The sequence below is a fragment of the Hyposmocoma kahamanoa genome, unplaced genomic scaffold (genome assembly GCF_003589595.1).
Source record: "Hyposmocoma kahamanoa isolate Upper Pololo Valley unplaced genomic scaffold, ASM358959v1 101, whole genome shotgun sequence".
NCBI classification, from domain to species: Eukaryota; Metazoa; Arthropoda; class Insecta; order Lepidoptera; family Cosmopterigidae; genus Hyposmocoma; species Hyposmocoma kahamanoa.
This window is the reverse complement of record NW_020653333.1, coordinates 457,062-468,939: the sequence shown is the minus strand read 5'-3', so window position 1 is coordinate 468,939 and position 11,878 is coordinate 457,062. Positions and strand designations below refer to the sequence as shown.

General features: G+C 36.3%; 1 protein-coding gene across 1 annotated transcript in view; it reads right to left on the bottom strand.

Moving 5' to 3' along the window:
* LOC113230284 overlaps positions 1 to 11,646 on the bottom strand; it is a 24,966-nt gene extending 13,320 nt beyond the window's left edge. Inside the window, exons 1-8 of the mRNA XM_026464147.1 lie at positions 11,491 to 11,646; positions 11,211 to 11,414; positions 9,652 to 9,845; positions 8,058 to 8,259; positions 7,087 to 7,185; positions 2,095 to 2,258; positions 1,227 to 1,398; positions 735 to 809 (exon numbers count right to left, since the gene is read on the bottom strand). Coding sequence (XP_026319932.1) covers positions 735 to 809; positions 1,227 to 1,398; positions 2,095 to 2,258; positions 7,087 to 7,185; positions 8,058 to 8,259; positions 9,652 to 9,845; positions 11,211 to 11,414; positions 11,491 to 11,646 — 1,266 coding nt within the window. The remainder of the gene's footprint in view (positions 1 to 734; positions 810 to 1,226; positions 1,399 to 2,094; positions 2,259 to 7,086; positions 7,186 to 8,057; positions 8,260 to 9,651; positions 9,846 to 11,210; positions 11,415 to 11,490) is intronic.
* Positions 11,647 to 11,878: the final 232 nt, after the last annotated feature.

The window sequence follows — 11,878 nt, the reverse complement described above, 5'->3', positions numbered from 1 at the left end:
AGTCTAGAAAATTCTATGGAGACAAAAAGAAAACATTGAATAATAATAGAAATAGTAATTGAAAAAGTAAATAACCGGTGGTATGTTATCCCACTGGTTTCTCAATTCTGTTTTCACCCCAATTTTTACAAGCTATAACGCTACAACCTGGCATTGTCATTTTTTACGAGATATCTTGTGTGTACAACGATCGCCATGTCACAGTGGCGATGTTTGATGGCGTGTCACTTCAATACGCGCAATTTGAGCCTATCGAGGCGACACGAACCACGCTCTCATACCAAAACTCCCCTTTTTTCCTATATAATCTATGTTCGAAATCATAAATCTAGCACAGGCAGTGTCCCCAGGCATGATAGACATGAGTTTGTAAGAGAATACTAGGTTATGGCCTCTTGTTATTCCCCTGTTTTTTTCTTTTTGGGTTGTCGTTGAATTTTATTCTTGTGTGCAAGACTGTATGTAATTCTCTGAGTGTTACACACGCGCGACTTTAAGCAGCGATGCAAACGCGCGACTGCATCGATACAAACGCGAGATTGCATCGCTATAATTGTGATTTATAAGCGAATGCATCAATGCACACGCGTGTCTGCATCGATGCAATTGCGCGTCTGCATCGATGCAATCGCCTACAAATCGCAAGTGTAGCGATACAATAGCGCGTTTCACGTACACACGTTTGCACCGCTGCGCTGCTAAAAATCGCCGTATGTAATCACTGTAATACTCACTCTACTGCTTCTTCGTTTGGCACTGGTGTACGTAATGGGAGAGAAACACGTCAGATTGTCGAAGTCCAAAAGTACCTGGAAATAAAATTATAATATAAGTATCATTGGATCTCCATTGAGCCACAATTCTCAAGTCACATTTGAAAGTAAAAATTATTCCAATATACAAAAATTATTTGACAGGATTATGAAGTCTCGAACATACATAAGTAAAAATAAAGTACACATATTTATGAAGTAAGGGATTGCTGGACGATCGTGAGTTACAAGGTCGAGCGCCAGCCAGGTCTTGTATTATATACGAATCAAGCAATCCCCGTTCCCACCGCGCGCGTTTATTTAGCGCGTTTCTCAAACAATTTAAGGAATTAATAAGACTATCTGGAACAAAAGTTGTTGTTTATGATGTTAGTAATATAGTACTGCGCGCTTGTTAGTATTTTAAAAATAATCCTGTACGTACGAATTAGTACCGAAAGAATACTTTATCACCTGGTACTTGTCTTGAAACACAGCCCTTAGAGCTTTGTCGACCATCAATAAATCTCCCCTTGAGCTGACGGTGATCTTGACGACTCGCTCTTCACCGAAAATGTCCAGGTTCGAGGGTAGCACTTGAGGGGTGGATGTGGTCGTTGCTGATATTGTCACTGCCACTGTTTCTCTGAAATATTTAACATAATAATAAACCCTGCCACACCGAAACGCGCGGGGCAGCCGCGCGTCGGCCGTGCGTTTCAGTGTGGCAGGGTTCATATAAACTCGTACATTACAAAAACTCCCGCGTTCGGAACGTTTCCGCGGCCGCCTCTGTGTGGCCAGAGCATAACGCTTAACTACTTCAAGATATTTCTTTTATTTTTTTTTTATAATATCGAGTGATGTGACGAACAGAACAAGTCTTGCGCCGGATGTTAAAGCTCCACTCAGAGCTTTAAATCGCAAAGATCTGAGGCGCACTGCCACTGCGCCCGTCACCTTGAGACATAAGTTGACAAGTCCCATGTGCCTGTAATTTCACCAGCACACTTACCCTTCAAAACAGGAAACACATCACAGTAATGATGACATTACAGTTTGGCAGCAGAAATAAATATGGTGGCAGTACTTACCTGGACAAACTCTTTCACTACTGCTACTAAAATAAAACATGTTACGTTGGTATAGTTTCGGCATGCTTTGACGGCCACAACAAACGGTAATAAAAGATTTGTTTAAATATAGCATTTGCTTATGTAACATTTAATTAAGGTAACATTCGATGAAATGTAACATTTGTTTGAAAGTCGGATATGTTTAGAGTAACGTTAAATGTTAAATATGGTTAAAAGTAACTTTCGGTTACATGTCGAATTCTTACCTAAAAAGCTTAACCTCAATAACATTATCATCACTGACGACTAGGGCCTCACATGAGGTGTAGTTGGGAAAGCCTGCGGCTTCCAGCAGGAGTGGGTCCAGCAGTATCGACATACATCGGCTGGTGGAGTTAATATCCAGCCATGATTGACGTCTTTCCGTGCCCTAGGGAAAGTAGAGTATAACTAAAAATGCGAAACATCTTTCCTAACACAATAATAGATTAGTTCCAATATTTAATTATAAATAAACATGTTTATATACGACAATAAAATTTATTTATTTACGATGTTTAGATTTTTTTTACTATAATATCAAGTAACGGGACGAACTACTCGTGCGCCTGATAGTAAGTTAGAAGCTTGTCCATAACAGTTGCAGTGCCACTCAGAGCTTTAAATCGCAAAGATTGAGGGTCACTGCCACTGAGTCTGTCGCCCTGAGACATAATTTGACAAGTCCTATGTGCCTGCCTGTAAATTCACCAGCACCGTTACCCTTCAAAACCGGAACACAGTAATGCTGACATTACTGCTTGGCGGCAGAAATAGGTAACGTGGCAGTACTACCCTAAACGAACTCTTTCACGAAGAACTCTATTGCTACTTAAATATCTATTATATAGAAATAATTTAAATATTATATAGACATTCCATATAGAAAACATTACACATTAAACAAATATTGAACATAATAGCTCAACACTAAGTGCTTCGACTACATATAATTCAATCCATTTTTAGTTTGCAAAGGTAAAAAAACTGCTCACCAAGTGATACTGAAAGGGTAATTGCGCTCTGTAATCAGTCAATGTCCATAGAATCTCAGCTGAGTCAACTCCTTTCTCAATATTTCATTTTAAATTGTACCGTACTGTCGTAACTCAAAAATGGTGGAACTAAGAATACCTACCTGATTTTAAAGTTCAAAAATTACTGAATGGAACCAATAAGTCTATTTTCTCGTTTATAAGAGGATAACTAAATATTACGTATAAATAAAAATAATCCCATTATTAACAATAAGTATCATTCCGTGTTTTTCACTAATTTTCAAATTGTATCTTCTCAATACGACCAACTTTGAATTAGGGCGCGTTCCCATTATGTCCTAACATTTTACTTATTATTGGACGACCGTTGCGTCTAGGCTGTTCCCATATCACGACTATCTGTCGTGAACGATTATTTTATCGTTGAAATACTGTCTGTCTAGCTGTTTCCACTAGATCGTGACGACAATTTATCATTTCACGGCAGCCGCCTTGTCGTTTGCACGACAGAATCGTTTAATGCACTGCAGTTGCTTCTATGTTCTTTTGGAAGCTAGTAGTGTGTGTTCGCTCCCGTATGAAATGGATGAAGATGAAATTATAATAAAGTATTACTTTTTAAAAAGGCGGAAGAGGAAGCAAACGAAGAAAAATAAGTTTTGGATACATCCAACGTCATTAAAAAGAATTCCATTAGGGTTATGTCAAACGTTTATAGATGAACTGAAAAGTGACAAGAGAAAATTTTGGGACTATTCAATAATTTAATATTTTGTAATAATACAATGTTTTTGCATTCTCGCCATATTTACAGGGGTCATTCTATATATCCGAAACTGAACCCAAATCACAAAAAAAAAAGAAATGGAAAAAAAATTTCGTAAATTCCTATTTTGAACAATGACCTTAAATGCGCAGATCTATTTGGTGGTGGGGTACGGGTACCGATGGCGGGGGAGAGTCGTATCGAGCGCGCGATTGGTAGATCCGTCGACCTTGCTTCCCGTACTGCGTCTATGTCACGCTGACAGCCCGCATACATTCTATTCTTGTCTGTTACGAAATGCCGCGTGGTTTGGTATGTAAACAAGAGTTAGTAGTGCAAAAAAAACCGCTACCAGGTTCACCAGAACCTACATAGTAATCCATCAAGTACAAGCGCGTGTTTATTCTCATGGCATGATGTGAAACGTTAAGTTTACGCTGAGGATACGAGTGTCGAAGTTTCTGCTTGCAAAGTTGTGGAGTCTAATGTAGAAACGAAACTCACGTGCGAATCTCTGGTGGTGGCTCCGGTACGGACCCAGTCACCAGCTGTGGAGCTAGGTGCTCCTCGCAATATTTTCATGTAACTTAACGTTAGTAAGTACTAAATCTAAGTAACAAAAAAACTTTTGTAATTAATGTAAATAAATAGTAAATTATTACAATACCAGTACACAATCATAATTGAAAAAATAGGTAAATATGGGGATCGAGAAAGATTACGTATCGCTTGGTGAATCTGGTGGCGGGGTCACTGCCCTTGAGTGGTGCATAGGACTAAAGAGGCAATTTTGCAAAACTTTACTAGATACAATTAGCCAGAATATTGAACAGAGTATATGTTTTCATATTTTTAAATGATTTAGCATTATTTCTATTATTAATTTCTTAAAGATGGCGAGAATACAAATCAACACACTGTATGTATAATTAAATTTGAACAATAGTAGTTGCGACTATCTGTCGTTACGTTGTTACCGTGACGACAGATAGTCGCAACATAATATGTTTTTGCAAAATTAAAGCTATCCTGTGCTAAAAACACGATAAATAAATTTAAAAAATGTATTTTTAATTAAATTTTTATTGAATTGATATTCAATTATTTTTTGTGAAATTACTCCACTAGTCTGTTATAATTATTAATACAAAGATCGAACACTCAGGAAAAACACTCAGAAAAAATTTCTTCGATCCGGTCGGATTCGAACCGACGTCTTCTTGCATACCGTGGCAGACGCTATACCAACTAACCCACGGAACGAACCAACGGACCTCAGGAATTTTTCTCTGTGCTTGCGTCGTGTCTTTGTACTTGGTCTTTCCGTTGGTTCGTTCCGTAACTTAGTTGGTATAGCGTCTGGCACGGTATGCAAGAAGACGTCGGTTCGAATCCGACCGGATCGAAGGAATTTTTTCTGAGTGTTTTTTCTGAGTGTTCGATCTTTGTAATAATAATTATAACAAACTAGTGGAGTAATTTCACAAAAAATAATTGAATATCAATTCAATAAAAATTTAATTAATACAGTGAATAGCGACATCTCTCGCCAGGACTGGTAGCTGTAAAGGTACTAACTGGGTAATAAATCTGTTAAAGATTTCTCATAGATGGCGCTACGACTAAAAAGTCGTTGAAAGACCAAGTACAAAGACACGACGCAAGCATATAGAAAAATTCGTGAAGTCCGTTGGTTCGTTCCGTGGCTTAGTTGGTATAGCGTCTGGCACGGTATGCAAGAAGACGTCGGTTCGAATCCGACCGGATCGAAGGAATTTTTTCTGAGTGTTTTTTCTGAGTGTTCGATCTTTGTATTAATAATTATAACAAAATGTATAATTATTCATGTCCCAAGTTGAAAAAATCATTCTATCACACTTTTACCTTCATTTGATTTGCGAATGCATTTTTAATTTGGTAAATGTATTTTGTAAGTTTTTAAAAGTTAGCAGCACTGTAAACGTTTAAAAATGACGAAATTCAACTTGTGCGTGTAAAAAGTTTCTACTACGAAAAGATTTAATTTAAAATTCTAAAAGTTATATTTTTGACAGTCATTCCCTCACATCATATAGAAAGAAACATTTGATTTCATTTATGCCTAGAAGACGGTACCTTGAAACACATTTTTTTCAATTGTCCTAATATTGCTGTTCCACTTTATAACTTACTTTCTCCAAAATTCCCCCGCCCCATTAACATAAACAACCTCTTAACTTTAGTGTTCTCCCCCCATATTGTTACTCTATGTAAATTTATCCACTTAAATAACATATATTTATAAATGTTGTTTTGCTGTTTTGTTTTACATTCTCAACTGAGTACTCCCCGTAGTCCAACTTACCAACACCGCTTAATGTCCTATTAGAACTTAGCGAAATTTTTTTAATTTTTTTTTTGTTTCGTTTTTTTTCTTTCAACTGTGACATTGGCAAAATCATTAGTTCTCATATTGATGGAGCCATAAAAATAAAAATTGAAGTGAAGTGATTTCATTTATTAATTCAGACGTGTTATTGGTAGCAGTAAGCTTACACAAAACATTAAGTCTAAAAGTAAGTTTATATCGCTATTTATTCTTGGTTTATTTTGATTTCGTCATTCCCTTACCCTCCAATGTTCTGATTCATTTTCTTAAGTCATTTATTTCATCAAAAACTATTTACATAAGTACTAAGTAAATAGTTTGTAATGTAAAAACTATGTATAAAGTATGTAAATAAATAGACAAAGAATAAATACAAATTCTAATCTCTAATACAAATCGAGTTCTTAGGTTTTCGCGATTGTTACACATAGGAAATGAAACTATTTTTCCGGATTTAAATCGCGTATATTTGTTTTTTCAAACAAACCGACGTTTGCGAGAGGCCATTGAAATTAAAAAACATCCTAATTTCAACAGGGAAGATGGTTTCTCCGTACCACCAGTTTAGGATCCAGTATTTCCTCTAATGAAAAATCCCAAACAGACATAAGACTGCAGTACTAATTAATATGTTTTAGTTTATTCTAATTTCTATTAATAATTAAAATAAATTGAACTTAATAAAAATTCATTCAATAAAATAATTTGTAAAACTTAATATAGCGTAAATTGGAATGTTTTCTTTGTAAAATTAAAAATAAGGTATTTAATTAATAACTAATGTAACTATAGTGAAAAAATAGGGTGGTTTGCATCAATATTAGACATAACTGGTTGAAGACTGTACCACCTCAGTCAACCGTGACCATGGGACCTGTAAAGGGCCCGAAACGTCGGTTTGTTTGAAAAAACAAATATACGCGATTTAAATCCGGAAAAATAGTTTCATTTTCTAATACAAATCCTAAAAATTTTCATAAATATCATGAGAACTGCCCATATATGTACTGTAGTTTATATAGATAATTAAGTTTTTTTATTTAAATGCGACCCCTGGAGTGCATAAACGCATTTATTGAACACTTACCGAAAGAATGTTAATTCTGCCCACAGACAGCTTGCTGCAGATTATGGAAGTGATCAATTCGTTTTTCTCGTTGTGAGAGTTGAGGAAGTCTCGCGCGTCCTGCAGAAAAAGTGACAGTGTTTGAAAATGTATGAAAATGCACGATGCGATGTATTTAGGTATAATAATGGTTGCATAAATAATGTAAATATTATTTATGCAGCCCCAATAAAAGAAATCATGGGGTTTTAGGTCTGGAGAAACTTTTTATTCGGGAACACCTTCTATATGATTAAATTATTATGTTAAATTCTCCTTCTCCCCTTCTCCTTTTCTCCTTCACCTTCTCCCCTTCTCCTTCTCATTCCGCTTCCCCTTCCCCTCCCCCTTCCTCTTCCTCTTCCTCTTCTTCTTCTTCTTCTTCTTCTTCTAACTCGAATGGAGATTACTTTGAAGGAATCCACGAGCCGGATTGTGATTAATAGACCCGGAGCGGAATAACAGACGAAGGTCGGATACTTTTGGGACAGTCGTATATAATTTCATTACCTATATTTTTTATATATTCTTTATTGCACCAAACAAAATACATCAGAAAAATTAATTATAGAAAAGGTGAGCAAAGGTGGCTTTACCTCTAAAAGAGATCCCTTCCAGCCAACCTAAGGCTGTGAGAACAAAGGTCATAAGCGGGCAACACTGTGCAAGTAAAAAGGAGGGGCTGCCCTCCTGGAACCGGGAACGAAGGTAGGAGAAGTTATGGTCATGACATATATTAAAAAGGGTGGACAGGATAATATGCACTTCACGGCGGACAACAGTCCGAAAATAAATCGGATAGCTAGGTTTTGTAGGCGCTCTAGTTTGTTCAGAAGCTCTCCAATTACATCCAAGCAACAATGATGATGATAACATTTGAATCATGCCTAAATTACTTAAGTAGAAACAATAAATATCGCTACTAATATGTAGTTAAATATACTTTGCTTTACCTGAATAAAATTAATCCACTGTCTATCCAAGAAGATGTCAACAGAAGACTGCCTGTACAAATGTGGTGGGAACCATTTATTGGCTGACTCTCTTCGCAATGCCTGATCCTGGCGAGGTAATAACCAGCGGAGAAGGGTTTCTATGATACTGTACTGGGTTGGGAGGTGACCACAGGATGACATGATTGCTGCCAGTCTTATGCTAGGGAATAAAGTGAAAAATATGAAATTTTATTGAGATTAAGTGACCAGTTTCTTTTGGTTTATACTTGTAAATATTGTGTTTAATCTAACAAGTTGACAATAGTTCACAAAAACTTTTCAAAGTCATGTCGAATGCCTAATATCCATTCCATGGACAAAAATTTCTCCTTAAAATCCTTTCCCCTTACTTATAAGAAACCCGTGCTCAACCGTAGGATGTTTGCAGTTTGATGGCAAGCTTGTCATAGCTACAAGTGCTGTCAGATTGTTGGACATATGCAAAGAAATGTCAGAAGGTGAAGGCAATTGAAATGATTTTCAATTCACCTATGTTCACACACTATTCATAATAATAATAACGCACACACTCAACATAGACCCGCACTAGGGAAACCCTGTGTCTAGGGTGCCATGGACACACACATAGACAACCACAAATTACACCCAAACTCACGAGAGAAATAAATGTAGGCCATACAAATATTTTTCCCGGCCCGAGAATCGAACCTGGGACATCTGCGTGGCAGTCCGGCATGGTAACCGTTCGGCCATACTGTTGGTCATGGGCACTGCCAAAAGAGTAGTACTAAACATATTTTCCCATTTATAGCACTAAAATGTTTTATGTATACATAATACATTTCATATCACTGACTTTTTGAGTAACATTGAATCAAAATTTGTAACGTCTGCTGGTTACTATTTGGAGTTGGTCACCACCCAAAAGATCTGTGGTCCATATTCCTCTGACTTCTTTTGAATGGTGATCGCCTCAACCCTTATATGATTATGAGTTACATGTTTAGTTAAAAGAATGTCAGTGTAATTGTACAATGAAACAAATAAAAAACTGATTTCAAATATTAATTTTTTAACACACGGCGCCGTAACAACAGCGGCATCGCCGCTGCAGTTGTAGTCGCCTTTGCATTTGTTTATACACTTTCATATGCATATCGCGCCGTTACTGGACACCGCGGTATATGATGCCGCAACTCTTGCGGTAATCAGCCTAAGCCGTAGTAATGTAGCTTAGGTTGTTTGGAAAATTACTTCTTTACATATTCGCAAGTATTACAGCGGGAAACACTGCTGTACTATTTTTTTCCCCAGTTCTATGACAGGTCACGTAAGGTTCTAATCCCAAAACTTATTTCTCACCAAACTTATAACTAGGAATATGATATAGTTTAGATAGGTATAAAGTATAATGCTGATTAATTCTGACTTACCTCACTTAAGCAAGTCGGCCTAGGTATATCAGTGCAGGTTTCTAGTATACTTTAATTTACCAATTATTTCATGAAATATTTTCTTTCTTATATTTCTTACATGTGAAGCAAATTAACAAGTATAAGTACTGAAGTACCTATTCATGTAATATACTTACAAATAATGCTCAAATTGACTTCTGAAACCCAATCTTATCTCCCTGGAAGAATTTGCACTGAAAATGTTGAAAGTGTGAAGCACTGCATGTCTCTGTATTACATCCAGTTTGCCATTTGTTGCTAGATCTAGGAGACTCTCTGCTGTTTCTTCTATTAATATGTTGTTCAGTGAAGGATGCTTTTCTGTTATTTGCTGGAAATAAGGGTGAAGTAGGGCTGTAGATGACAATGATGATTTGTTACAAATTGCCCAACATTGATAGGGCAAAATCTACAAAAATATCATTAGAAGGCAGTACTCTGATCAATGGTTCAGCTAGTACTACCTCATTCTTTAGAGCATCAAGTCAGCATTACCATGATGTTGTTCTACCTCCAACAGAAAAAGAACCCTGAGAATAACTGATTGTTAAGGGATTTTGTGTTTCTAATCTATTGATTATATTAATATCCTTAACAGAGAGTGATGATCAGTAGTGGTAGATGTGGAGTTGTCCAGTGAGTTGGAGATACAAGTCAATGGGAATTTGCCACACACATGGTTAACTTCCCATTAATCCTGTGTGTGGCAAATTCCCTGTTCTGGGACGGCAAGTGAATACCTTCATCTGGCACTGCCATTTTGCAAAATTAGGTACATCTGGCAAGAACTCCAGGAGGCCACTTAATTCTAGTGTGCACTGTTTAGAAAATTGTGATTTTACTGGTTTTTTTTCATATATGCTCATATATTTCATATTCCGCATATGCTCTTTTTAAAATCACCATGTGTTCAACTAACGGATTGCATTGCAGAAAACACATTTTTGATGTAAAAATAAAGTTGTTGTTAAGTCAAAATTAAGTTTAAAGAAATTTCCCCATTAAGAATGTCGGTGTAAACCCCCCAGAAATGTTAAACATTAAAAATTCTTAATATTAACTATTATCCATTCTTAGTGTTTCACTTACATTATATTACACATTACTGTAAAAAATTGTTAGATAAAAACGCACTCCATAATTTTTTTTGGCAATAGAAGCTTTACAATAACTCGATCCTAACAGCAGACCCCGTGTCAATCATGTATGATGGCTCATATTTAATGATTAATTTTGAGAACAATATGACTGAGCAATTACAGTCTATCCTTGTGTTATATTAATGCTTTAATACAAATTAAAGCAGCATGAAATCAGGTCTAAATTCACGTCTAAACAGAACACCTCGATTTTGTCTCAGCTTTTGTAGCAGCAAGGTGTGGTGCTTTGAATGGGAATTTGCCAGACAAGTGGATTGCGAAAAATGGCAGCACCAGATGTAGGGTTAATAATTGTAGCTGTTAATATGAGCTGTCTGCACAATAATATTATCCGGTGTTCAGAGAACTCGTATCCAGTAGTAGAATGATCAGTCATATATAGGACCCCAGTAAAACACATCACAGTGAAATTCTGAATTTTAAGTACCTATATAATGTATAAATTGTGCCAGCCTGGATATAATAGCCACTTAAAAAAACAGAAGCCAGATATTAAGTAAAATAAAGGTGTTATTGATAAGTTTGTGAAGGTTTACCTTTACGAAAATCAGTAGTTGTTTTAGAAACAACCACCAATTGATGTTATGAGTGATGAGATGTTTTCTTACGGCATCCAGCCAATATTGTATGAGAGAAATGACCTCTTTACCAAGCATATGCCAAATTTTGGATCCGGGTAGCTCGAACATCCTCTCCAACACTTTGATTACCGCACCAGTATCATCGCATTTGTTAAAGTACTGAAATCATAGTATTTCATAACCTGAACGACCGAGAAAAATGATTCAATTCACTATACTCACTGAGAAAACTCACCTCAATTTCAAGAGATCGGACATTTTTCAAAGCAATTATGGTGGACATGTTGAACTGAATATTTTGTACAATTTCGGAGTTATTAGCCAAATCTTGGCTGATTTCCATGTAATTTTCAAAGGTTTTAGCAGCCCTTAAACGTTTACACACGTCCATTTTGCCAATACCTCTAAATTTTCCAAGAAATCCGAAGAGTTGTTTCAATCATTTGCGTCACAAATTTAGAAAGATATTTTGCTTTTTCCCGCGGCAAATTATTTTTTCTTTTTTTTTTACACTTCACGGCTAGTATTTACGCCACTAAAGTTACATAAAAATGTAGCAAGAGCGGTATTTTGGTAAGATCGGCAAGATTTTAATTATTTGAGAAAAAGTGAATAGGGAAGTG